Below are 27,092 nucleotides of genomic sequence, written 5' to 3' on the forward strand. Positions count from 1 at the left end.
TTTAAAAAAACATTCATCTTCATCTAAAACTGTCCTATGTAAGGTTTGCTACTTAGGCTAAACACTCTTAAAGGATTATTCCTCTTCTCATAACTCAAATACAAAAGACAGAATATTTCTTTCCTGGAAACCGGTTTTAAATCCTATAACAGACCCAGCTCAACAAATGTCTGAAGCAAAGATAATAGATAGCCTAACTCTTTGGGGATTCCCAATGACTCCAACAACACACTGCAGTGAACTGTTTTTGAGCTTTAGTTGTAAAGTCCTGCTGAGGTTCCTTTGCCTCTGGGAAGATTGATTTCAGTATTTCGGGGCGGAGTGGCGCAGCGGGCTGTGCGTTTGATCATCAGATCAGTTGGGGAACTCCAGTTCGAAACCCGCTCCCGCCGCCGCTGCGTCTGTAAAGCCGTTGTGTCCTTGGGCAAGACACTTCACCTGAATTTGCTCCTGTGGTTATTGTCCACAGTACATGACCGTTACATGTATGTGTAATGTGTATCTGTAAAGCGCTTTGGGTCATGGAAAAAGCGCTATAATAAATATAAGGAATTATTATTATTAGTATTGCTTAGAATGTGTTTTGTAATAAGTAAGAAATGTGTGTGTGGCTTATAATTCGGAGCTTCTGCTGTCGCTCAGTCTGTACAGAGAATAAATTCCACATATGAAAAACAACATTGTAAGTTGTGTTTTTTTCTTCAACAACCAAATTCAAGTAATTGAATATGCTAACAAAAGGTTTGTATTATGTGCAGCCGATGTGAGCACTTTTGGAATAAACCTCATTGTCTATATTTTCTTAAAGGTATATAAGAGGGTATCTAAAGTTATTCATCCCGAGGGACATTTCTTTGCAGCAGTTACAAAGTAGGATGTCTTGAAGATCTCTTGAACTGATTAAGCTTCCAGTTCTTGTTGCAGCAGGGTTTGTGTGGTCTGTGTGTGCATGCCGTTCTCTGACTAAGAGGAGAACTATGACAACAAAAGTTGACCACAGCAACTAGGTTTAATTCATTGACATTAAAACTCAACCAACAAATTCATAAATAGAATTACTTACGCTTTTTATACATGTTGTAACTTTTCCCGCATATTTGGTGCTACATCAGATCCACCCCAATGACTAAATTGATATTTTGTTTTGCAACTATGTGCCAATGTCCCGCTCAAAACAAAGATTGTGAAACAAGAATTGACTTCACTTTAAGATCAGTTAGAAAGCAGTTGAAGGAGGAATATCATTTTTCATATGATGGTTTTTCCCACTGGGATTAAAGCTGAATGAAATATGATTCATTCTATTCCAGCTTTGTGTGTGTTGGGTGGAGGTCTGGGCGTTAGCCGGAGGAGCATCATGACAGTCATGTCAGAACCTGTCTTTGAGTAGGAAGGTGTTTCTCGTTGTTTTTGCTCTAGGCTTTCTGCATTCACGTCTTGAATACACGTTTTTTAGACTTCAGAGTTCCAGGACACTCCTGCACCTGAGCTACAAAAGTCTGAAAGACAAGAAAGCCGTTGATTGAAATAAGAATTTATTTACACCCTTAAACACAGGGGATTCAATGGATGGTGTAGGAGCCATTTTATGGGTATAGTTGGCATGTCACAACGAAATTGCCATTACAAATGGTAATAGGAGGAAAACCACGGGGGATGGAAAATGGATATAATGAGTGTTGTCGGTGATGGTATTGTGGGACCAGGTGGTACTATAGGTGTGCCAGGAAAGCCAGGGCTTGGTTTGAAGCAGTGGCTGCTGGGCGAGACTTATGGTTAGGGCCCACACTGCTCACTCAGCATGTCTGCAGTTATTTCCTCAGGCCTCTTTTGGTCCTCTTGGATCTGTTGAAAACAAGGAACGGTCACAGGGGATAAAGTCAAACATGTTTGCCCACAAAAATCAATGAGAGTGGACAATTACAGAAGCTAACATTTTAAGGTTGCAAAATCCTCTACCATTCGAAAAATAAGCAGTCAGCAAATTCTGTGACAGGAGTGTCATCTGACTGGCCTGCCACACCCAGCCATACAGCCAGCTCGCCCAGTTTGAGTGAGTAACATGGCCTCTGGGGGCCCCTGAGAGCTGGGCGGAGGCAGGGAGGGGAAAGGGTGGGGTGCTTCAAAATACCATCTTATTTAGTGATAAACAGCTGCTACATAGCCAACTTAAACAAAAAAAAGTGTTGCATGCTGTGATCAGTGGGTCAAATTATAGCTTAACGTTGACAACTGCTATGCCTTTGTTATTTTGTTTGTCATTCTGCAGCATGACCTCAGGGCCCCCGCCTGTCTACTTGGAACTTATATATTAAATATATAATAACATAATTACTTCTCCCCTGTCTATTATGGCTGCCTTTTGATCCCAATGCAACTTGTGGCCCTTTGTAACAACTACAGTATAAACAGTTTTTAATTCAGTAAGAAGTACAAACTACTTATTTTCCCGCCATAATTCTAACCTGGAAGGGGAACCCCACCTATTTTAAGTACAAAATGTAGATTATTTGTCAAAGGAAATAATACTCAAGGACAGACATTTTGAGGGAGGTTTTTGCTCCGGTTTAAACTGAGCAGGCATCCATGAGTGTCGTACATCTCTGTGAAAAGTGTTAGTGGCATAAAGAAATAAAAACAGGTTCATTCTCACGTTTTCTGATGGTCGCTGACGCGGTTCCTCAGCACATTAATCTGCAGCAAAGAAAACATTACTCAGAGGATGTCTATTATATCACGTGCCTTACTTCAACAATGTGTGTAGTGTTCTGTTGTACACACCTCATATTTCTGACTAGTTAACTGGTACTGCAGTTCAAACTTCTCAGCCTCCAGCTCGTTCATCCACTCCCACAGCGCTTGAGCTTTCGCCCTGGGACACACAGATCGAAAAATATTACAGTATGATTGTTAAGAGTTTATTTTTATTGTGAAATAATCTCCCTACTTTGTGTTTGTTGAGGTTAATTGAGACAATATTTTTCCACCTACTTGAGTCCGTCCTGGCTCATGTGCTCGATGTCCAGACCTTTGCGTCTGTCACTCAGGATCTTCTTCTTCTTCTCTCTCTCAGTCTGCCTCTTACCACTCCGCTTTTCTGTCTGTGGGGAAGTGAAATACAATTTGATTCTGGAGTAATATCCTTCACATGTTAACTAGTTTTACCTCCTATAGTAACCCTCTGACTGCTCACCAACTTCTGCATGTAACCTCCAAAATGGAGGCTGGTGAGTGTTTTCTTCTTTTTAGCCTCATCATCTGCTCTCCTCTTGGCCTCCTCATCCTCCTTACGAGTTCTCTCATCCTAAAGCAAACAGAGAAAATGAGGACCAGGTTTGAAATGTTAGGAGGTGGTTCATTGAGTGCATTCAGGAAGTATATGTTACATTGCTGCAGTTTGAAAATGACTTTACCTCAAGACGTTTCTGTCGTTCTTTTTCTCTCTCACTGCGGATTCTATGCTGCTCAGCGCGCTCAGAACGACGCTTCTCCTGCACAACAGATCAGCATCTTAGCATATCTTAAAGCTGACTTAAATGTCCTCTGTGTGAATACGTTTAAATATGATTTCATATCGCTTAACGCTCTTACAATCCTATCTGTGAGATGAATGAGCTCCTCTTCTTCCTTCTTCCTGCTCTCAAAGTGAACCACAATCAAAGTCTGAAGCTCCATCAGGTCTTTCTCCATCCTTTTACGATGTATATCCTACAGAAAAAGCGGGTTAGTGCTTCTTGTGCTTAATGGTATGAGTCTTTGTTCATTGGTTTGCATCATTAAACAGAAATCGGCTCTGTAAGTCCACCACTCACGTCAAAATCCACCTTCTCTCCATCTGGGATCTTAGGAGGGATGAGGTTGGGCATGATAAATGGCCTGCAGAATTAAAAAAGAAGAAAAACAGACATGTGAGGACAGTAAGTGAAGAACACAGAAGGAAAGAAGGGACTCAATGTGAAGAAAAACGAAACTGAAATATATCATCTGTCGCTGTCATCGTGCATGTCAAATGAGAATAAATTGCTCTAAATCAAACATGCCCACAAAATGTCCCTTTGATTCATGCGTGTCTGTTCATGCTGAAAATGTATGAAGTTGGTTCATCACATCAATATGTTTTTCCATTAGAATAGATTTCCATTTTATTGCACAATTGTCCACAAATGTTTAACCAACCATGATAATGTAAGGTGACATTTTGACTTATGCATTCATAACTTTATTTAATGTCATTTCAATACGATATGTCATTATGAGCCTCAGTAATGTCAAAACATATTTATAATACAATGTGAACTTTTTGTATTATTATGAGATTTTAGGACTACCGTGGTGCTTCCCATAATGCTTTGGGGGATGTAAACAGGAAGTGTATTGGGCATAAGCATGAGGCACGTTTTTTGAGCCTGAAGGATTTGTAAACATGATGCAAAATGGCACCATTAAAGTATGCCAAATTACGCATTAGCAGCTTATCACTGGATTAGTTTGGTGCAAAAGCAACTTCTAAACAACGCGGTGATTTTCAAGAAACTCTGGAGCAATAAGGAGCGTGTTTTTTCTGACTTCTAGGAAGTTTGAAGGATGGACATTGGACATACTGATATCCGTGCAACGTCACACAAAGTCTGAAAATACACATTTCATGTTTGTTTGTTCGTATTTGACTAAGTTATGACTCCGAAGAAGAACGGTTTTAGGCCTGAATGCTGTTTAAAGTACCTTATTATATGCTAAGCTAAGCTAATCAGCTGCAGGCAGTGTGAAAGATGACCACAGATATGAGTTCAGTTAAGTTGCCTAGATTTAACTTCTTAATGGGTATTTGGTTTCTTTCTATTTGGTATTTCTATAACTCTACTGTTGTGTGTGTGTGTGTGTGTGTGTGTGTGTGTGTGTGTGTGTGTGTGTGTGTGTGTGTGTGTGTGTGTGTGTGTGTGTGTGTGTGTGTGTGTGTGTGTGTGTGTGTGTGTGTGTGTGTGTGTGTGTGTGTGTGTGTGTGTGTACATCAGGGAGTGTACTCACTTAAATTTCGGTTTGGCCTCCTCTGTTTAGAAAGAAAATAAGAAGTGTGAGACAAAAAACCAATGGGCTAGTCCAGACCACACACACTCAGCAAAACATTCCATAAACCTAGCAGGAAACACCAGCACGTAATGACAATGGAGCCTGTGTGTTCACTAAGTTAAGCAGATAATGTATCTCAGGCTATCTCTTTTACCATCCAGGCTGACTATATCCAAGAAAAACAGGGTAACATTTCCTGCCAACATTAATTTGATGTAATTTAGATCAACAGTGTTACCTTCTCCGTCCTCTGCTTCCTCTTCTCCATCTGTAACCAAAATAAGATACTTGAGAGGCTTGTGTGAGTTTGTCAGTGTGTGTCAAATAAGTGAGTGATGACTGACACACACACAACTATATCTCATAGAACAGATCATAAAATATGACATATCAAAATAGAGCACAGATGGCATCAGGTACAGTATTCTTATCTGTGTTGGTGGGTGTGGCAGAAGTAAAGTGTTGCAAGTATCACAAATCATAATTATCAACGTGCCAGACAGGTTGTCTGGATTACTGTGAGATCACTCGCCAAAGAAGGAAAGGCATTTGTGACCTCTGAATAACACTCCACCAAACATTGTGAGCAAAGGCAGTAAAGGTTAGGCTGAAAGGATAGTTTTGTAGCTATTTGTTCATAAACCAAAGCATTGGACACATTGAACATTTGACCTTGTGTTTTTGTCAGTTACTATTTTTCCCCGTCAGGAACCCATGAATCGGTTCTAAATGCTGTGCTCATTAGGCTAGAAGATGTTTATATTAATTTAAGTGAAAACTGTGTCCTGCTGATGGGACTCAAGTAGTCGTTTTTGTCCCATAGGCACACCAAAGTATGTGCCATGCCTTATCTCGCTATATGTCTGTAAACGTTGTTGTATATTTACAAATGCCAACAAACAAGCAACTATATCAATTATAACATGTTTGATAACAAAATAATTAATATATTTGCCTATTTACATCAAGCAGAAGTTCACCCATTTAAAGCAGACAGGAGAAAAGGATGTAAAATGAGGTTTGGTAAGTGTGCAGCAGACTCAGACAGAGCACAAGATCAGGCAGGCCACAGCCGCCGTGTGGCGAGACCAACAGATGTGGGAGAGGGGAGTGGAAACGCCAAAACTGCAAGCACCAGGAGTGTGACCTTAAAAACATTTAAGACTTAATTCATAACTTTTTCTATATGTGTGGGTTTCTCTAATTCCACATCACACAGTTTAGGAACCACTGAGATAAAGGAAAAGTCTTTAGGACTCACCCTCAGGTCAAATCATGCGGACACTAACTATTTCTGAGATACAAAAAGTCCTCTTCCCAAGATTCAAATTCTTAATTGTCATATGTGCAATATCTACAGTGTAGTTTATTTAATGAAATGTAGTTTTGGGATTAACAATCCTAAGTGTCAGGCTCCATCAACCATGTGACATATAATAACAAATCAGGTGACATGTGCTTAGGGCATTTGTCTCAATGTTATTTGAGTGAACAGAGCAACAAACTGTTGAAATGTGTTATCTGTGAATTTACAAACACCTTCCTGACACAAAGAGGGGATGGAATGATGACTTTGAATTAGACTAACATTTCTCCTACTTCTAATTATTGACAACAAGAGAGAAACGCCTGAACATTTTTGATTTAGAAAACACGGAACTCTGAATAATAAGCAGAGCCTTAGGGCTGGGCGGGAGGGGGTGGTTCGTGGAATTACTTTCACCGAGTGGCGAAATGTTGTGACACAGAGAGGAGGAACACATGAAGATTTTGAAGTCACTGAATACCGTCACATACCAAAGTGAAGTGAGACTGAACATTTTCCCGCCCGTCTCTGAGTGATTGTTAGACAGATTAATCATCGTTGCTTTGTTCCAACTTCACACTGAGATGTCATCTTGCTGCGTACGCACTGGCAAATTACCAACAGTGTCGACACGTCTGCACTGACAACATGTGTTCCCCTCCGAACCCTCACCTTGCTCTTCATCGCCCTCTTCCTCTGCAGCAGGCTCGTCCTCCTCCTGCACGGTCTCTGCCATTGTACGGGAAAATAATAACATGTCGGTTAGAAATCTTCACACTCACTGGGTGTGATATTGACTCATTGCCTTACTGGAACCATAACTCTCCCTTGTCAATGACTTGTTATTTGTCACAAGTTTAGTGAAATGAATCAAATGAGGGCAGAGCTACTAAATCATAATTCAATTAGATTTTTTCTCCTACTCCTGCTATTACAGCTGCTTGTTTGCACTCGTCCGGGTTGTGTCCCCCCCACATTATTGTAATTTGGTGTTTGGATTGGATTGTACCAGAGTGGAAAGCTTGCCAGCAGATAACAGGGGATTAGTTCAGAATGACCCACCTCTGGAATTTAAAGCAGACGGCACTCAAGAGCTGGTGAAGTTAAAGTCAAATATAAAACCTTATCAGGTGACACATGCGGAAATATCTCCATCACTGGCGGCACAATGAGACTGACTTTGTGGACTCAGACAATGGTTTGTTTTGGCTTTTGACAATGCTAGTTGTAATCTACAGAGGATAAATCATGACGATTATTTATCATAAATAAATATGTAAATCCCTTAATATGCAAATAAATAAAGACATAGATATCTAAATAAATGTGACAACAAATGCAGAATAGAACTAAATTACTAAACGTCTAAACTGTGTTTTTTATTCTCTGTAGCCTACATTTACATGTATATATTTTTGTGTTTCTTTGATTAGACTTTTATAATTGTCTGTGTATTTATGTTTAAGAAGTTTTATTTATTGATTAATAAGTCATGTTTTTTTCCTCCACCCCCTACCAGAGTCCACACTTGCCAAATGTAAAAGGGATATTGTTCAGTATTACATCTCACTACCTGTATTGGTCTTGAGCTACGCAGGATAACTGATAGATTTGTATTATATTTTAAAACCAATTTAAAGGCTGTGCATGTGCGTAGAGAGCTCCATTAAACTACATGTGATGGCTTATATTTCAGATTTAAAGGGTGTTGTTAGAAGTAGAAAATCTCCTGCTACTCTGCAATGCTATGTCCACAAAATCAACCGTCATGTACAGTTGGAAAAGATGCTTTTAGCTCAAAGCACAAGCAGTACCTTCCTCCACCTCCTGATGTTCTGCCTCCACCTCCTCCACCTCCTCTTCCTCCACCTCTTCCTCCACCTCTTCTTCCACCTCCTCCTCTACCCCCTGCTCCCCTGCTGAGCAAAAGCACAGATCCGTTTAGTAAAGCCAGTCAGCTAGCAAAGCAGCCAGCAAAACCCAGAAAGAAAGAAATATAGAAAAAGCATTGAAACTCAAGCATGAATGATTTTGATGTAATAATCATTCAGGACTTTCAGTCACAGCCAGTGGTGGAAATTAATTAAGTGCATTTACTCTAGTACTTTACTGTCAACAAATGTCATAAAATAACCTCAACAAAGTAATCACAATCAAATGATATATTTCATCACAGCAACTGTTTTCTTTTTATAAATGACAACTTTTTTTTAAATTTCCGATTACCTTTACATACTTTTACTTACTTGTAAATGCTGGACTTTTACTTGTAACAGAGTATTTTTACTGTGTGCTATGATGACGTTTTTCCTAAGTAAAGCATCTGAATTCTCCAGCACTAGCGACAACAATGTCATTTTAACCACAGGACTGTTGATGTGTATCACTCCTGTTCTTCTGGTCATACTGAATCATAACCACAAATCATTCCTTGGTAAACTGATTAGCTTAAAAGTCCCATACCTTCAGCGGCTTCCTCTTCTGAATCACACACAGCCAGGAAAATACACAAGAGAGGGAAAATACAAATATAATGACATAGGGAGAAAGTAAAACATGTTACACACAATCACAATTACTTATGGTTCTACTTATTACAATCAATGGAGGTTAGAGGAAGATACAATCATTACACAGACCCTGAGTAAATACCTTTTAACACTTGTTGATTTGCCAAAAAAAATCAACCTATGCAATCTTTGGCTCAACAAGAAAGTCTTATTGCACAATCAGGTTCCTAAATCAAACTCACTGGATACCTAAAGAAAACATCTATCAAAACGACACAGCTTTAGTTGAAACAGTATATCACATCTCTCAGTGCTGCTATATGACTGCATGTGATAAGTCATGAGTACTCACCATCCACCACCCTGTGGAAAATAGACACATACATAATTTTTTATTCTGTGAGAAACTCATCCGTCATCATCACATTACAGCAACATACAGCTGTCATTTCAATAACTGTAACGAAAACTCCATGCCTTTCCATGCAAGGTATGTTGTGTAACAGGGTGTGTCCTTTTACAGTTACACATGACACATGTACGGTTCGTTCATGCAGAAACATTACACGTGTTTAATTGAGCTTTTTTATGATTATTAGAAATTAAAACAACCTACTCCTCATACTCCTCCACCGCTTCCTCGTTGTCAGACATGACAGGGAGCGCTCAGGTGGGCAGAAGTGAATCTGAACGTTAAACAGAATCCATCAATGAACCTAGAATAATTTCTCAGCTTTAAATCAACATTTTATGAGAGAAATACCGAGCTAAACTTACCTGAGTAAGAGCAATGCAGAAAGGGATCTGATGGAGAGGTTTAATGTGCAGCAGGGATGTGGCTGCCCTCTCTAATGAGAATGTGGGGTGACTATCGGAGGGTAAAGGGACACACTGCGTGACGGGGAAGAGGCTTTAGGACCCCTTGTTGTGTTATTAATAACCTTTTAGATAGCATGTACTCTCCTTTATCATCATTCCCTAAAAAGGCCACTGTGTGAGTGTGCAGTGCCAAAAAGATCCAGATAAAGCCACAGTTGCCCGCAGACAATGACCCACAAACCACACAAACACATTCTGTCACCCATGTAAGGCAACCTGCCACTGACAAAACACAGGCGTCGCACTCTTATCTACACCCTCCCTCCTGTCAGATAAGTGATGTTACAGAGTAAATATGCATCTAACACTAGAAAGTGTTTCAGTGTTGTATGAGTGAGCAATTCAAATACATGTATGACAGACATTTGTGGTAATAAAATATTTTATTTCTTAGACATATTGCCCTCAATGAAACAAAACAAAATGTATATTATGGCAGATTTAACAAAAACATTCAATTTCAACTCCAGAATTCCCACGATTCAGTAAAAAGTATAGCTGTCATTAGCCTTAAGACCTTCACCGTTTTAAAGTGCTAGAACAATTACACAAAGTAAGTTAGGCAAATAGCTGAAGAGTTTTAAAACACATGTATCACTTTTCTTCGCCTCTCTTTACAGTATACTCTTCCTCACACATTAAGTATTTTCAGTGTTTGACACATTTGTAGTTCAAGAAGCGATGCAGATGTGTATGATTGTAAAGCCTCCTTAATTTAAAAGCAGTATTCTATTGAAATAAAAGAATCAGTCAGTCATGGCATCCAATAATCTTCCAGTGCTTATCGTCTCCTCTCTCCTTACTCCAAACAGCAGGCACAAACAGGGAAGAAATATTGTTAAATAAACACATTTCATGTCATATTTGAATATATTGCTATGGAAAAGCGCAGTTTGGGGCCGTCAACGTGCCTGCCGACCATAATAAAAGGACAGCCTTCACTTGTAGATTTTTCCAGGCTGGGCACTGTCCTCCTCTCTCTTCTCAAACAGGCTCCTCTTACTGGTGATGTCTACATTTCTCAAGTCCTACAAATAGAAAATGAAAAGCTTATTTCAACAACACAAAGCCCTCGATAAACAGGCAGAAAAGACAAAACATAAACTCTCTGAATATACCGTATATATACACATACTGATATTTGTTAGATTTGTTTTTCTATAAAGAAGTATAAACCAGTAAATCTGCATATACAAAACAAAATAATACAAGTCTATCTTATATATTTAAATCTAAATCCTTCTGTAATTATACATTCTAAGCCTATATTTAATGTTTGTTCTATTTAATTTCCCTTAAAACTTATGTTCATTTGCAAAAATTGTTTTAGGAATTGTTGTTACCCAAGTTTAATTTACACAGGGTATACAAAATAGGTTTTACCATGTGGTTATTTAATATGGACCATTTATTTATTCAAATACCAGAAAACATGCTTTACTGTGATAGACTTTGTTATTCACATATTGTACTGTAAACATCCCACAAATGGCCAACACAATAAATGAAAAGATAATGTTGCTTTCAGAATAAAACTGAGGTTGGCCATGCATTTAAAAATCATAAATAATTGTTATCGTATGGAGTTATCTGAAATTGTTTGGTCAGAGTTGACTAATATGGGGTTAGCAGCAGGAAGAATACAAATATACTGTATGAGGCATTCATTTTCCAGTAAAGCTGAAAGATTGCTACTGCCCTCTGGCTGCTACACTTGTGTAACTTCTTAAAAATCTTAGATACAGTGAGTGTTGAAATGGGGGGGAAACTTGGCAACAGACAAATGAAGCTCAGCGCAAGTTCAACCAGGAAGACCGTCTTTACTCATTCACGTATCTCTATTCCCATGTTACTACTCTCTCTCCTCTCAATAAGTGACCGGGGGCGTCACTCTTCAGTTTAACCAATCACTTCGCTCTATTCCCAAGAGCCTATCATAGCGTTCTGTCAAACCTTTTAAGTCTGCTCTTCCCCCTCTGACAGCTGTCATTTCAGGTGACTCTACGCAACCCTCCTCCACCCCTTTTCACCTCCTGTCCCTCTGAATCCAGGGTCAAGCTAAACCACTCCTCTTCAGACCGACCCAACTATCCATTCACCACCACCAGTGTCTAGACCCCAGGGGGGTTTCATCGGATCGGTTCTACCTTCCCGAATGATACTTCCTGCACAACGGGGCCTAATCGCCAAAATTAACATTGCATTCATTTGTGCATCTGCGCAATAAATATGTATTATTACATCAAAACCATCTCTCCTGATTGAACACGTATTGGCCGCCAGCTCTAAACACTGAAATATCTGGCGGCCCTTCAGGTGGATAACCGGACAAAACGCAAGTTTACTAGTAATGGTCTTACTGTGGGATTGTGTGAAGACCCGGTGTTGTTGGTCTTGGTGAGCCAGCTGGAGATCCGGTCTGACATTCCAGATTTGAAGCTCCTAAATTCCTGTGAATTTCCGACAGAGATGGAAAACAATCAGAAGCCATACCTGCTAATGATCTCAGTGCACTGCTGGGACACTTGGATCTGATGAGTGATTGTGAGGAATGGCTGTACCTGTCTGGAGACCCCGGGGCTGGGGGGGCCCGCTCCCTGCTGCTCCTTCTCAAAGAGACCCCTCTTCCTGGACACCTCGTCCAGCAGGAACAGAGTCCTCTGGGTGACGTCTGGAGAACGAGTCACTTCTCCCTTCTACGCACATATAGAGTTTTTACAAAATCAGCGTTCAGAGTAAGAAAATGACGGTTAGTTGTTTAGTTTCTGGAGTTGAATAATTGTGTTTTGTTGCAGAGAGTCTCACCTGTGCAGCCTGGGCCAGTCTCTCCATCTTCTCCTGGATGGACCTGGAAGAAATTCTCTGCTTGGAGCTGGATAAAATGAGAGCACATTGAACAAGTCACGCTGTGTACTTTTACTAAAATAACAATAATTCAAACTTTAGGCAGAAGTAAAAAACAAATATTATAATTAAATAATACAAACTCACTTTCTCTGGAAAGATGATGCTTTGTCTTCATCTTCATGTTGGTCCTGGTCCTTGATAATTAACATTAAAAACACTTTCAATCACATTTTGTCAAAGGTTGAAAAACTTGTTGATGCACTAATCAGCATCTCTGATCTATAAGCCCAGCCAATATAGATGGAATACCTTAAGATACCATACCGAAAATAATATAGCACAGTGATAAATATTACCTTTTACAGATATGCAGTTTTGTGGAATTTTTTAGTACATCACAAACAAATAATATCATTAAATGAAAGTCTTACTGTGTTTGATTCAAACTTCTCGGAGGCCATCCTCACACTTGCACTACAACAAAATAAAGCAATCAGCGATCAAACTGATGTAGACTTAACACAAAGTCACTCAAAAGATAATCACAAGGATGGTTCCTTACCTCCTCCGCAGCGGTGCACTCTCCTCTTCCTTCTTCTTCATCATCTGTAGAGCACCAGAGTGTATGAGTTTGTTAGCTAGTAGTCCTTACAGTCGTCCAAACATCAGCAGCTAATGACCAGCACATCCCGTCTCTCGTGATGAGTTAAGGTGTTAACAAAGCACCGCGTCAGCAGTAATAGCTTCTCAATATTGCTCCAGCTATTAGCATAACCCTGAACCTCGAGAGCCACAAGCAAATTACCTTGAGCTGATAGTCGAACAGCTGATGCGAGATTAAATCGTGTTTTAACAGTCAAATAGGCAAAAGTGAATGTTGGCATTCAGCAGGGAGAATGTGTGTGTGTTGGATGTGTGTGTGTTGGATGTGTGTGTGTTGGGTGTGTGTGTGTTGGGATGTGTGTGTGTTGGGTGTGTGTGTTGGATGTGTGTGTGTTGGATGTGTTTACCCTGAAAGATATAGTCCTGGAGCTCTGTCTGACAAACGCTGGTTTGGACGTCTGTTCGAAGTTGCCGTTGGAAGGAGAGCCATTCACAGTGGTCTGAGTTAAAGTAAAGAAAAAAACTGTACTTCCCCATATGATCAGATATCATTATTTGGAATTTAAAAAAATACAATGAGCATGTGTTCTTTTATTCAAGGAGGTAGATCCAACTATAGAGCCAATTTGTTCTCATCTACTTAAAGACTGTACATTTTACCCTTAACACCAGAGGGTGCTGCTGCTTTATGAGCAATGGTGTAAGCAATTAGCAGCCAAACTCATGATGGAAGCAAAACATGAAGCCTAGGTTTATTATTTCATTGTGTGTTAAAATACCTCCTGTGTGTGTCCATTCTGAACAGGGCTCTGAGCTCCCCCAGGAGAGGGGCTCTGGCAGGGAGACGGCCAGTGTTCTTGAGGCGAGAAGGGGGTTGTCGGAGAGCGAGGGCTCATGGGACTTGTGCACCCGCTGGCGGAGGAACCTTTGTCAAGTGAGATGGAGACAGAGCTGCAGCACCAGAAACACAGGTGGACTAAAGGTCAGTGAAAGATGTGGAAGCAGTTCCAAGTCACAGTACAGCTGAAGAGTATTAAAGTCCATAATGCACTCCATTCACCCTGAGACTCCATTTGAAATGTTGTTTTGTACGGTGTCTGTGTCTATCCTTGGAATAATAGAGGCTGACTTAAAACTCAATAAAAAATATGGTGTGGGGAATTGTTTAAGCCAATCAGAAAAACCAGATGTTCCAGGCTGCCTCAATGACTAGTTCCTTAAATGTCTTAGACAATATATATATAAGATTGCATTAAACATGTGATATTTATCTAGTAATATTCAGGAATATGTCATAATCCATATTCTATATTTACACCATATCTAGATAAATTAAGCCTGGTTTGAAAGCACATATGCTTGTCTTCATATGGTTGATATTTAAACAATAAACTCAGCAGTTTTAATCAATTTAATTTGGGGAATGTCTTGCCTTTGGTTGTGTTTTCAATGTTTACACCCTTCTCCTCTGCTGAACTTTAATTTCCGTGTCTGAAATCAATAACCTTTATCTTATCTTGAAATAATGTTTGATCTATATTTGATCCTTCCCGATGACTCATGTTGAATAAAAGAACATTAGACAGAAATGGTGCTTGTTAACCTGACAAACTTGCGAGCCCGGTCGGACGACGGCTTGGACGACGGCTTGGGATCGAGGTCTTTTCTCGGCGATTGTCCATTTTCGGGCTAACAAAGACAAGAAACAGGAAAGACGATCAACACGAGCGCTCAGCATTCAAGCTTTTGAACAGAGCCATCTGAGACACACCTTGCATGACATAACATTTTGCAGTTATGGCCTAATTTGCAGATGCCCTGAGTTAGAGCCGCCTGCCAGTGTAATAAAAGATAAAGCTGATAAATGACCTTAAGCACGCCTTATCAAAGTTTTATAGAGGATTTGCATGGTCACTTGATTCACAGGAAGAGTTTGAGCTCAGTACACCAACAATGTTTATAACTAACAAGTACTTATGACAAGTGTGTGAGCATTATACACTCTCTCTATGTCTAGCTTTGTTCACCTAAATAGCATTGCTGAGTCTCTTCATATTTACAGAACTTGATACATTAATATCTTTCCTTGGGGGGGAAGTTGTTTTTGTAGAATCTAGAAAATGATTAACATGACTCTCCCTCCGTGAGGGGTAACAGTTAACTGGGATTAAGCTCACTGCAGGGTGGCTCAAATGGCAGCACTGTGTTGTGACTGAGTGACAAATCAATAGTTTGGATTTGAGTGTTTATCTGTCAAAACCTGTCTGTCAGTGAAGCCACTTTCTTTTTATTGCTAGCAGCATGGCTCTTGGTGTACCAATGTTGATCTGTTGGTCCACTACTTTGCCTATATTGAAATATATTAATAGCAATGGAGGGATTGCCATAACATTTTGACCAGACATGGATGAACCCAAGAAGATGAATCCTAATGATGTTGGTGATTCCCTCTCCTTTCTTTAGCCCCACCAGCAGGTAAAGTATTCACTTATCCTGTTAAATATAAAAAAATGTACTGCCTAGATTAACACAAAATGTAGTACTGACATTTATGGTTTTCAGACGATGTTTCCTTTGGTAATACCATGATGTTTCATCTATAACCATAACCGGTTCAACATTTCAATTTGTTATATTCTTTGGTTTAGACCAAATACCTGCACAACTACTGACACCCCCTTCAGCCTCAGTATAGTATACTTGATGTTTTTATACTTATAATATTTATATTGACAATTAGTTAACATACTATACTAAGATATTGAACTTGCCATTAAACCTCCTTAACAGCAGCATATTAGCATTTAGCTCAAAGCACGGTGTGCCTCAGTACAGCCTCACAGAGCTGTAAGCATGGCTGTAGACTCTGAGTCGTGTTGTCATATAACTATGATAACCACATTTTAATTGAACTAAACTAAAGGTTAACAAATGACTCCGGTCTTACTTGTCTGTTAGTGCTGGTGCTGTTGGTGGGGCTGTAAGAGGCTGGCTTTTCGGGTGGTTGTGGTTTGGATGTGGCTTTCACAGGGGGCAACGCACTGCTCTGCTCCTCCTCCATGTCCCCCAGTAGCTCCACCCTGGCTTCTCCTCCGCAGGCCTCCCCTTCTTCCTCCCCTACCTCCTTCTGTCTTCTCAGCGTCTCCATATGTCTCATCCTCCTTCTTTCATCACGGGTACGCAGCATCTCCACAAAGTCTAGCTGTATCTGCTCGGCACTAAGAAGAAATAAGTAAAAGCACACACGTGAATGACAGATATATGATGGATTATCAGGAGGGTCAGGACTGTCCCTCGTGTGTCTGATCAGGTTTCTTTAATTAAGACACCCTGCAGCTCCTCTCACTTTGAAGGCTGCTTCAGGAACTCGGCTTGTGGTGTTTTTGATAGCTTTTCATACTTTCAAAGCTTGGTTTCAGGTTTCTTTGTTTGTTTGAAGAGTATACAGATGACACACTCCCATGGGGCAAAAGTGTCTCTCCTGAAATCCATCCACTAAAATTGCTTACCATCAAAATACATGGCCTATAACTAAACTATTAGCATCCCTATGGCCCTGTAACATACAATAACACTGAGGGACAAACCGAGAGAAGAGAAGAAGAGCAGAGCAAACACCGACCGCAAGAGTATCATTTTCAGGGACGAGTACAAATGAATAAAGGTCTTTAATAAATTGTTAAAATAACCTGCTGAGGCCCTGGGACATCTCACTGTTGGACACAAAGGTGCTGTCACTGGTGGGTGTGTCTTTGGTTGTTGGGCTGAGGTCATCACCAGGTTCGGTAACGCTGGAGCTCTTCACCCTCCTCCTCCTCTCCCTTTCCACCTCCTCCTCATCCTCCACCGTCCATTGCCGCGCCAGGCTGAAGAAAGTCATAATGCACATAGTAGACGCACATTATAATCAGGTAATGTGGACGTAAAACAGAAAATGAAACAGAGGTAGACAAGTACTAAATTATGTCCAAAATGAAAGCTATAATTAATCTCTTGACATTCATCCAATTAGCTGCTTGTTTTGGTTGATAGATAACAATAGATTACTGTTATAACGGTTACACAGAACCTGCTTTACTTGTTCATCAACTGTGTAAATGTTGGACTACAGTTGGTTGCTTGTCTGAACAACTTTAAATAGCCCATAAGGTCTAATGTTATGCAGGATGTGTGTAGTAAACACATCAGGTTAGTTAAGACACAGTGCAGAAGGGTAAGACGGTAGGCTACACATTTTCCAGTTATCTCTAGACTTTAACCTGAAAAAACAACAACTGTGACTTCATTCAAACTAAGAAAGTTAGAAGTGCCTATAGGCTACTAACAATGATAACAAAGGAGATAGGAAACCACTCACTGTTTCATAAAGCTTCCAAGGGAACACAACACATCTGAACAGATATAATAATATCCCTAGATGATTATTATAAACTAGGCCTATGTTTTGTCCTGAGTGATACTTTTCTGCTAGTTTAGTGACTAAAGTTAACCTCCATAACATATAAAGCAGCAGCTGCAGATGGAGCGCTTAACCAAAGGTGTCATATTCTCTTAAAACAACAGATAATCTTACCTGGACAAAGCCGACCAGTTCTTCCGACTGATGGACATATTGGACGAAAACAATAGTTTCCAGGCGCACTTCGCTCACTCAGGAAAGAGTCGACTGGCTGGCAGTGTGAGGGCGGCAGTCAGATTACAGTCAGAGTCGCACGAAACTGTCCACCTTTACCCCGGTGCAGGAGTCACGTGACCGCAAAGGTAAGCTATCCACCTGAAAGAGAGCGTGTGTGTGTGTGTGTGTGTGTGTGTGTGTGTGTGTGTGTGTGTGTGTGTGTGTGTGTGTGTGTGTGTGTGTATGTGTGTGTGTGTGTGTGTGTGTTATGCATATGACACTTGTTTATTTAATAGGCAATATCTGTATCTTTTGTAAAATGCTTTGGCAAAGACATGTTTTGTTAATGCCAATAAAGCTTTTTGAATTGAATTGCCGCTTTTACTGCATGGAGTGGCCGTTGCACGCTTTTGTGCTATTGCGATACATTTAAGCTAACAATACACAGTGATAATTAGCCTAATGGTAATGTAAATCAGTAGCCTATGGTTAAAAGACAATAACGTTTAAATAACTGAGAACAACACAAGGCTCAAATAAATACTTTAAATAGAAATAAAGATAAAAGAAAATAGCTTTTTTTTTGTAAGAAATGTCAACTGATGTGGTTGGTTCAAACTTTGCCTGTATGTTTGTACATGTGTAACTTTGCTTCGTGTCAAACTGTGCTGATGCTTTGTTGCAGTAAGTCTCTTTACAGTGTGAGTCAGACTGTTTGCTATGTGTGTGTGTGCGTGTGCGCGTGTGTGCGTGTTTGAGGCCACACCTGTCCTCAGAGCCCAGTCAGTGTTTCGGACTCTGACCTTTATACAGTCTATGACTGACCCAGGCTCGGCTCAGTCCAACACACACACACACACACACACACACACACACACACACACACACACACACACACACACACACACACACACACACACACACACACACACCCTCCACCTCCTCCTCCTCTGGCTTTATTACCAAACCTGCACCTGCTATATTATGTGTAGACCATATTAACACAATAAACAGGATGAGCTACAATCATAATTATAGATAACTTGTTGCTCTTGGTGGAATACAGATCCTTTGTTGGGGCTGCTTGGGCTAGTATGAGCCTGCTTCACTCCTCTTTGGAAAAGGCTTAAAGCTCGGAACATTAAAATGCTATCTGACGGGATTAGTTTACATGTCATCATGCATGCATCAATGCTGTCATTGTGTGTAGACTAAGGTGTGTGTTGCTGCAGTGCTCATATAGAGAAACAAATATTAAACGATACACGATTACTGCAGGCTCTTTGCATACAGCATGATAAGGCGATATGACTAAAGCACCATTATGGAAGCACTTTCCAGGATGTGCTTTACGATCATGCAAAACAGACAGCGGCTAAAGATGACTGTTCAACAGGTTGCTGGTGTGGACAGCTACAGAAACATCGGCAGAAATGTGCTGTCTCAAAGAAGTGCCTCAGAAGTAAATTTCTTGTGCACTGTGATCTGATGATAGTGCCATGAAAAGTCAGGGGATCTTCAAAGGAATTATAATTAATCTTAAGCGGACAAGGAGACTATCACCTTACAAGGGTGAAGATTCCCATAGTTGTATTTTATTAAGGAAGCCATTGTTCATTGTGCACACATTTACACAGGAATCTTTTTTTTTTACAGTTCATTAATCTATAGCCTTCGCTTACAGCTTTTCACCAAGCAAGATCATCAAAGCTGCAGGTTTATTTGGCCATTGTATTAATGGCTATAAAAAATGTTGACAATAGTATCCACATCTGCATCTAAAGATACAAGCAGCCTTTTTTAACTTACAAATATGCAGGAGATCTGGGAATGAACTAAGCTTTTAAATCTATGGGGTACAAGTTAAATACCAGTTATAAGAAAAATCACAAATAATTGCACATGGCAGATAGTTACATGTATTTTAACACCTTATTACTGAACATCAAACAGTTAAAGGTGGGGTAGGTAAGTTTGAGAAACCGGCTCGAGATACACTTTTTGTTATATTCCATGGAATGCTCTTAACATCCCGATAGCAATGAATATCTTAAGTGCTTTGACAAAAAATCCATAAAAAAATGTCATCTGTGGAAGCCGTGGCGCTGTAAAAAGCACGACCAATCATTTTAGCCGGCCTGGCTAAAGTAACTGGATGGCCTACCTGCCTGTCAGCCTTCCATCTGTGCACAAACTTATCTCGTGCCCTCATTGGTCATGTGCGCGTTCGTGTGTGTTGGAGGAGGGGCTCTGTAAGGAAGTGGCAGATTTTTTCCGGTTGTGTATTTTCAAATTCTAGCGCACTCGAGCTGGTTTCTCCAAAATTACCTACCCCACCTTTAAGGAAAGTGTGGAAAATCTTTCAGGGAGCATTCACTAAATAAGCATACACTAAATGAAAAGCATTAAAGAGAAATGCATAATCTGCAATATACTGGAAATATAATTGATTCAGATGACGTCTGGGTTCACTACGCAGGACCCTTAGCTGCATCAAACATCTTCTTCCTTCCCTCCATCCCTGACATGGCCTCCACATTCTTCCTCCAGTCGCTGTCCTCTACTGGCCTCTTCTGTAGACAGATTACATTAGATTGTTAGAGACTGTGAGTTAGAGCAGGGTCAGGAAATCTTCTCATCATTGTTGTGTCTAAACCTTTGAGGCCTATGTTGTCACCTGGAAATCCCCTGAGATTACTGTGGTAGTATAACTGGTTTACATCACCTAATTCACTCAGAGACACACATATCCATGCAGGCACACACACAGAAACACACCAGCACTGGGTAATCTGCACAAGTACACACACACACCCTGACCATGGAGCAGAACTGTTCCCAGAAGCTAGTCTTCTGTGCACAATGGCATCATTGTCTTGTGTACCGTACCTCCTCTCACACATGGTTGCCGCCCTGCACTGGCCTACTGCTCCGTATCTCAAACACACCCTTTACACACACATGAACACACTTTTAAGGTGTTCAATGGCACTTTCTGTGCTGACATCATGTGTATCAGAAACAGTAAGATGCCTTGTATGCTTGCCCAAAGAATGGTAAACATGTTGATTGCACTGGTTTGCTTGTTTGTGCCTGCATGAGTGTGTTTGGTCTTTTGTTTCCCTCTGCACACACCTTCTCAGTGTCCTCTTTCTTCACAGATTTGAGGTTGGCCCGGAGGTCCATGGAGACTTTGTGCTTAGAGCCCAGCAGCGAGCGAAGGATGGCGTCAGCAGACACCCGAACACGACGAAGACTAGGTCTCTTGAATTTCCCCCTGAGGTCCAAAACCTTGAGGTTCAGGTCTTTGATCTGAACCAAGAACACATAATTGAAAGGTAATTACAATTAGTACTTTAGGATTTTCACATGGTTACAGTTCTGCTGCATTATATGATCTTCACGTTTCCAGTTCTGCCCAAAGCACATGGAAATGTGCAGAAGAAGTGATGTGTACCTCCCGTTTGTTGAGCGTCACTTTGGCTTCAATGTCGTATCGCTCCTCATCCACCACATCTATTTTGGCATGGAGATCTCTGCAGAGTTCCTGTACTTATACACACATAAAACAACCAACGTTCAAAATATGTTTTATATGAAAGTGGCCACCACCGCAACCAGACAACAGTTTTAGTTGCAGGATATCATCTTTTTTTATGTGTATTGGTGTTTGAAGATCTGTAGAGGAAGCAGCATTGTAAGTGAATCAGTCTTTATCGGCTTTTACTGGATTTAAATGATGAAAGAGCCAGTGGAGGGAGTAAAGAATGAAAATGGATGTGGGAGGATTTGTGGAATTTGCTGACAAGTTACCTGTAGCTGTCCGAGGCTCAGGCCGCTGGTGTTCAGAGGAGGAGCTCTCTCTGACAGATAGTTCTGTTTCTCCTCCTCTTTGACAACAACTTCCTGTTCCAATTCCTCCTTGGCCTTTGCCACCATCAGACTCTGCACAAATAGGAATCAACATACAGTATGGTTCTGTCATACAGGTTCCTCTAACATTTCCCTGCTAAAGCACATCAGCACATCATGTTTTGAAACATTTAGGACTTTCAGCACAGACTCTGGATGTTCAGATTTATTTGTTACATTCGAAAATTGCAACTGAAAATATGACCTCTGCTGCTCCCCTGTGGTCAAACACATGTATTACTTGATCTCTGATCCCTCTTACCTTGAGCATCAACTTCCTTGAAGCGGAGATCTTCGGCTTCCTCTAGATGGAGGGTATTTCAGGACATTGCAAATTAAAATGTTAAATATTCACTTGCAGCTTCAAATGTCATTAACTGAATTGTTTCTAGTAGTTTTAGCATTCAGAAATACTTAGATAGTTGGTGATACAACTGGTCTTACCTCTTGCCTGTAAAAGAAAATTGGAAAATAATTAAAGTGAAAGTTAAAACCAAAGATGAATCCTTAACCAAGCTCAGAAATATTTGTTTTGTAATTGTGTCTAAAATAAGACCATAAAGCCTGATTACTCACACGTGCTCAGGCATCCTGCTGATGAGATCTCACTGAAGGGGAGACAGATGAGATTAGAACACACACACACACACACACACACACACACACACACCACACACACACACACACACACACACACACACACACACACAAACACACACACACACACACACACACACACACACACACACCACACACACACACACACACACACACACACACACACACCATGTATACATCACTTCAGGGGACATTACATTGACTTACATGCATTTCCTGGAGACTTATCCTGACCTTAACCATAACCAACACATGCCTAACCCTTACCCTTAACCTTACCCTTACCCTAACCCTAAACCTAACTGAGTCTTCACCCTAAAATTAATGATTCCCCTCATGGGGAACTCAATTTTGTCCCCATAAGGGAGGCGAGTACCCACACGTGACTGTGTAAACAGATGTAGGTCCCCACAAGTATAGTAATGCTAGGACACACACACACACACACACACACACACACACACACACACACACACACACACTCTCACGATGAACAGTTGTCAATGTTTGTTCATCAGCCTTTGGAGATCATTTTCCATTAGCGCTCTGTCTTCATATGAAGTATGTTGAAATGTAAGTAAGCTGTCAGCAGGCTAATCATACTAAACTACACACTGACTTCTACTCTACACTTTATTGTGTGACCTCCCCTTTTCATGTTTCACAAAACTAATTGCTGCATGTTTCAGAACAATTATAGTCACAGTCAGCCAGGGGTTTCTTGGAGAGTTGCATTGGAGAAAGATTGACGAGTAGTTCAGGACTAATTAACTAATTAGAAAAATATATATATTACAGTTACAAATTAAAACAAATACATCAATATTGAGTCAACTGTAACACCTGAACACCACATGTTGAGAGTATAGAACGCTGATTAGAAATCAGGCAAAATTAAACAGTTTGGTTAAAGATAGTAGATGGATAAAATCAATATTTTAAAGTTATTGATATACATAAGCGAAGAGTGTTGGCTAAAAAGAATACGCTAAAAGTAAGGGTTAAATATTAGGTAAAGATATGACACAAGTTTACAAACAATAGGTCCAACCAATGGATCCACTAAACAAGGGAAAAGGTTAAAATAAGGTCAAATGTAGGTTAAATGAAAGAAATAGCAGCAGCACATCCGACCAAAACGATGGGAACTACTAATCCCAGCTTCTAGCTTAAAGTGTAGTATTAATGCTATAGCTTTACCGCTTCTGATACTTATATCCACCTCAACACAATTTATTTGTGGTGCGTGAAACATTCGACAAACTTGACTAGGATCAAGACTTATTGTCGAACAGTCTTTCAAATTAATTTAGATAGTTTGGCTTGTGAAATATTGTCTACAGAGGGTAAAATATCTTGAGAGGTGACACACTTTAAAAAGACATATGGTATGTCTGTTAGTCTGTAGGCAGTTTGGTCAGCTTAACCCTATAGTGTTGTTTTCACTTTTGTCATAACATTATCTTACCACTCCTCTCACTCTGTACTACGGGCTTAGGGAAATGATTAAAACTCAACAAGTGATTTACAGCACTCAGCCTTTCTCTGTCTCACCTCTCCTCGCCCCTTCTCTCCCCGTGCCCCTCACCCATGTTACTTGTTGATTCCAGTTGAAAGTGACGGCACATAAGACCTCCTAGCATGACGGTGTTGCGGGCTGCTCCAGCGGATTAGGAAAATTCCAGACTGATAGCCATCCTCATCCATCTCTCCCGTCTCTCATCCCCATCTTTCTACTCGGGATTATCTCAGAGAGAGGAATTTAGAGTGGCCTGTCTCCCCAAATAGACCAGGGGACATCTGATGGACAGCTGTGGAGGCTGATTGTGCTTTGGGGTGCCCAGCCCGGATCAGGGATTAACTGCCAGTAACTCGTGTTAGAGCCTCTGTGGTGCAGCCAATTTGGCAATGCAAAGAAAAACACGCCCAAAATGCTCTGGAAAATTCTCGTAAGCATCAGATTTTAACAGAGAGTCTACAGATATAAATTGACCTGTTTCTGTTATTTCAATTCATAATTGTTCTGGCTAATGCACTTATTGGTTAGATGCAGCCACAGCCAAAAGGATGAAGACAAGCAACATCAACGTTATAGCAATCTACCAATATCCCTGTTTATTTTATTTGCATGTATTCCTGTTTACTGATCTTCCTGCTAGACTAGACTTCCATTGCATAAACCATTAAACGAAACTTGGATAAGTGTTGACATTTTCTACAGGTAAATGGTTGTACCACACATACAATGGCCATCCATTAAGTCTGTGTACCATTCATGCACAGAAGGAAATAAAAGACTTACAAACACACATGAAAAGCTTTACAGAATGCACTATGAAAGGAACTTACCTGTGTCAGAAGCGGGAGAGAGAAAGATGCGACGGCAGCAGAGGCAGAACTCAGATAAGAGATGAAGCCAACAATTTGGTGTCCCTCTATTTAACTGCACCCCTCATTGTCGCACTCTCTCTTTCTCTTTTGTTAGTGGAGGCTATAATTAGTAAACCCCATCTCTCTTACTGTCTAATCTTGCTCTTTCCATTTGTCTCTCACAGATTCATTGTTAACCCGGGCCCAGCAGTGACAGCCTGGAGATTTGACCTTTGCACGACACAGAGTGATGAAGCCAACTCAGATCAGGAGGTAAACGTTTTAATGACAAAGATTGTCTCGAAGCGGAATTGACACTGAATAAGGTCGGGCAAAAAGCGTACACAATAAGGATTTCAATTAGAGGCTTTAGAAGAAAGTGACCCCTGTGCTATGGAATATTAGGTGTCGTTTTTGTTGTTATACAGTACTTTTAGCCACAGTAGCGGCTTTATGAATATTAACTTTGGTCTGCTGGTTCACCAAATTCGTGCTTTCTGTAATATCTCCACAGCTATTTCAAGTAGTGCCATGACATTTTGTACAGACATTCTAATCCTCATTACTTTTTCCACTGGCCCCAACATATTTTTGTTGTTTAGTAAAATGCCTTGGCATCTATTTGTGGATTGGCATTGAAGTTTGCACAGACATTCATGATTCCCAGACGATTAATAACAAAAATGTGATGATAACATGACTTTGGCTCTAGCAACATGGTTTTGAGTAAAATGCCTTTACCCCCGTAGGATGAATTCTTATAACATTTATGATCCCCTGATAATCAGATTACATTTTGACTTTGTCCAAAACTTTGGTTTATAAATAAATACCTGCAATATTAAAGACACTCCCATCAGCCTCAGCTGTTCACATTGTGTTAGGCGCTAATTAGCAAATGTTAGCACACTAACACATTAAACTAAGATGGCCAATATGGCAAATATACTGCCTGCTAAACATGAGCATGTTAACATTGTTATGTGAGCATGTTAGCACGTGCACATTAGCATTTAGCTGCTGCATTGCTGGGCCCTAGTGCAGCCTCCCAGAGCTGCTGGCATGGCTGTAGACTCTAAACCTCGAAGGACAGATCAAAATGCTAGACATGCTTGCAGGGAGGCCCTTAGCAACATTTGCCTGATGTTGACAGACTCTCTTGACAGACAAAATGAAACTTCAGTGCAACGTCTGTAACCCAAATGGAAACAAAAGGGTAGCTGCATCACGAAGGTTCAAAATACAAAAAATGGGGTCCCTGGCAGGTGAATGCAACTGAATTTCAGTTTTGTAATTTTCTGATTTTGTAACACGTGTGTTTACAAGCGTTATGCTTGTGTAGGCCTACATAGAGGTAGAACAGACCAAACTAAATGCTCATGATTTATCTAAAAGTCAAATTCACAAATTAAATCAAATTGAATGTTAAATCATAATTTGACTGATACCATCAAAAAGGCTGATAAGATTGTAACATCCACACCACAAATGAATAGAGTTTGATATTTCAATGCCATTGTGGTGGATTTATTCATTTGTTTGGGTTTTTAGTTCAAGGGCGTAGCCTATGGCCACTTTGTGATGTTTTCCTACTTCAATTGTGCTACACATGTCATGATAGCTTTCCATGTTTTAGTGTGGGGCAGTGAACAATTTCCATATTCTCATTGTTAATTGGAATTTGTTGTGCCAATACAATGTGGTCACTACCAAAAAACATAAACTGTTAGATTTGTTGCATCTATACAATAAGAGACACACAGATCAGGGTCCAACAAAGTCCAATAACCTTATAAGAAAAGAAAAAGGAAGATGCATTTCACACTGTGTTATGGTATGTAAGGTTTATACAGTATCTTGTAAAGTATGTGTCAGTGGATTGAAGGGAATACAACTTAAAGTATAACATACAAACATATTAGATACACATGACAGAAAATATCAATAAAAAAAGCAGCGGCCTGCACATGAGACACACACACAAACCCAATCAACAGTGTGTAGAATGATTTTTCTCATGGCAGGATAAAGACAGACCTCTAGTGGTTTAACACTCACACAGCAGCTTCATTTGGTAGAGCCTGAAAAAAAACTGGTAAACACTTTTGAAGTTGTATTTTGGGCCTTGTTTAAGAAGTATGCACACACACACTTCCTCTTTTACAAGGACTGATCAAATTACTTTTCTTTTTGACTTAATGTCTCTCCTTTTCCGACTAATACTCATCCAACTCTAGATAGGCTCATGTTCTAGGACTTTGTTTATAAAAATTGCAGGTCAATGTCTGTGTGTTTATCAGCAGAGAAGACCAGACACCCTGGATAAAAAGTTATGATGTTTAGAGAGGGCATTCCACTGAGGAGT

General features: G+C 40.3%; 3 protein-coding genes across 5 annotated transcripts; all 3 read right to left on the reverse strand.

The window, feature by feature from the left end:
* Positions 1-1,518: 1,518 nt before the first annotated feature.
* On the reverse strand, positions 1,519-9,799 carry tnnt2a (troponin T type 2a (cardiac)). Of its 3 annotated transcripts, none has more exons than XM_034144759.1 (16): positions 9,661-9,797; positions 9,500-9,569; positions 9,236-9,246; positions 8,837-8,854; positions 8,188-8,289; positions 7,046-7,102; positions 5,306-5,335; positions 5,026-5,047; positions 3,813-3,876; positions 3,592-3,708; positions 3,414-3,491; positions 3,194-3,304; positions 2,992-3,101; positions 2,782-2,872; positions 2,654-2,694; positions 1,519-1,845 (listed from the first exon to the last, which is right to left on the reverse strand). In XM_034144759.1, the coding sequence occupies exons 2-16, from the start codon at positions 9,535-9,537 to the stop codon at positions 1,812-1,814; spliced, it is 924 nt and encodes a 307-aa protein (XP_034000650.1). In that variant the 5' UTR covers positions 9,538-9,569; positions 9,661-9,797; the 3' UTR covers positions 1,519-1,811. The 3 variants fall into 3 exon arrangements, with proteins under 3 accessions (XP_034000650.1, XP_034000649.1, XP_034000651.1); XM_034144758.1 differs by having other exon boundaries at positions 8,188-8,292; XM_034144760.1 differs by lacking the exon at positions 8,188-8,289 and having other exon boundaries at positions 9,661-9,799.
* Positions 9,800-10,126: 327 nt separating this feature from the next.
* On the reverse strand, positions 10,127-17,823 carry lad1 (ladinin). Its single transcript, XM_034144743.1, has 14 exons — positions 17,786-17,823; positions 16,902-17,078; positions 16,160-16,430; positions 14,816-14,901; positions 13,992-14,163; positions 13,620-13,712; positions 13,172-13,215; positions 13,041-13,083; positions 12,754-12,803; positions 12,568-12,634; positions 12,324-12,458; positions 12,123-12,212; positions 10,673-10,790; positions 10,127-10,566 (listed from the first exon to the last, which is right to left on the reverse strand). The coding sequence occupies exons 1-13, from the start codon at positions 17,821-17,823 to the stop codon at positions 10,701-10,703; spliced, it is 1,356 nt and encodes a 451-aa protein (XP_034000634.1). The 3' UTR covers positions 10,127-10,566; positions 10,673-10,700.
* Positions 17,824-20,137: 2,314 nt separating this feature from the next.
* Positions 20,138-24,785, reverse strand: tnni1a (troponin I type 1a (skeletal, slow)). Its single transcript, XM_034144776.1, has 8 exons — positions 24,707-24,785; positions 22,316-22,347; positions 22,184-22,190; positions 22,002-22,043; positions 21,641-21,772; positions 21,285-21,374; positions 20,963-21,139; positions 20,138-20,400 (listed from the first exon to the last, which is right to left on the reverse strand). Exons 2-8 carry the CDS (start codon positions 22,327-22,329, stop codon positions 20,299-20,301), a joined length of 564 nt encoding a protein of 187 aa, XP_034000667.1. The 5' UTR covers positions 22,330-22,347; positions 24,707-24,785; the 3' UTR covers positions 20,138-20,298.
* Between the last annotated feature and the right edge of the window lie 2,307 nt (positions 24,786-27,092).

This window comes from Trematomus bernacchii, unplaced genomic scaffold (genome assembly GCF_902827165.1).
Source record: "Trematomus bernacchii unplaced genomic scaffold, fTreBer1.1, whole genome shotgun sequence".
Taxonomy (NCBI): domain Eukaryota; kingdom Metazoa; phylum Chordata; class Actinopteri; order Perciformes; family Nototheniidae; genus Trematomus; species Trematomus bernacchii.

Excerpts from the sequence above, each read along its gene's own strand:
- tnni1a (XM_034144776.1), bottom strand. Across the intron at positions 21,375-21,640 it reads TGAGCCTCGGACAGCTACAG|GAACTCTGCAGAGATCTCCA; the intron begins GTAACTTGTCAG and ends GTATAAGTACAG. Across the intron at positions 20,401-20,962 it reads AGAAAGAGGACACTGAGAAG|AAGAGGCCAGTAGAGGACAG; the intron begins GTGTGTGCAGAG and ends ATCTGTCTACAG.
- lad1 (XM_034144743.1), bottom strand. The coding sequence starts at position 17,823 with ATGTCCATCAGTCGGAAGAACTGGTCGGCTTTGTCCAG. Across the intron at positions 13,713-13,991 it reads AGAATGGACACACACAGGAG|ACCACTGTGAATGGCTCTCC; the intron begins GTATTTTAACAC and ends ACTTTAACTCAG. Across the intron at positions 12,459-12,567 it reads GACTGGCCCAGGCTGCACAG|AAGGGAGAAGTGACTCGTTC; the intron begins GTGAGACTCTCT and ends ATATGTGCGTAG.
- tnnt2a (XM_034144758.1), bottom strand. The coding sequence starts at position 9,537 with ATGTCTGACAACGAGGAAGCGGTGGAGGAGTATGAGGA. Across the intron at positions 3,877-5,025 it reads GAGGCCAAACCGAAATTTAA|GCCATTTATCATGCCCAACC; the intron begins GTGAGTACACTC and ends TTAATTCTGCAG. Across the intron at positions 3,492-3,591 it reads TTCATCTCACAGATAGGATT|GAGAAGCGTCGTTCTGAGCG; the intron begins GTAAGAGCGTTA and ends TCTGTTGTGCAG.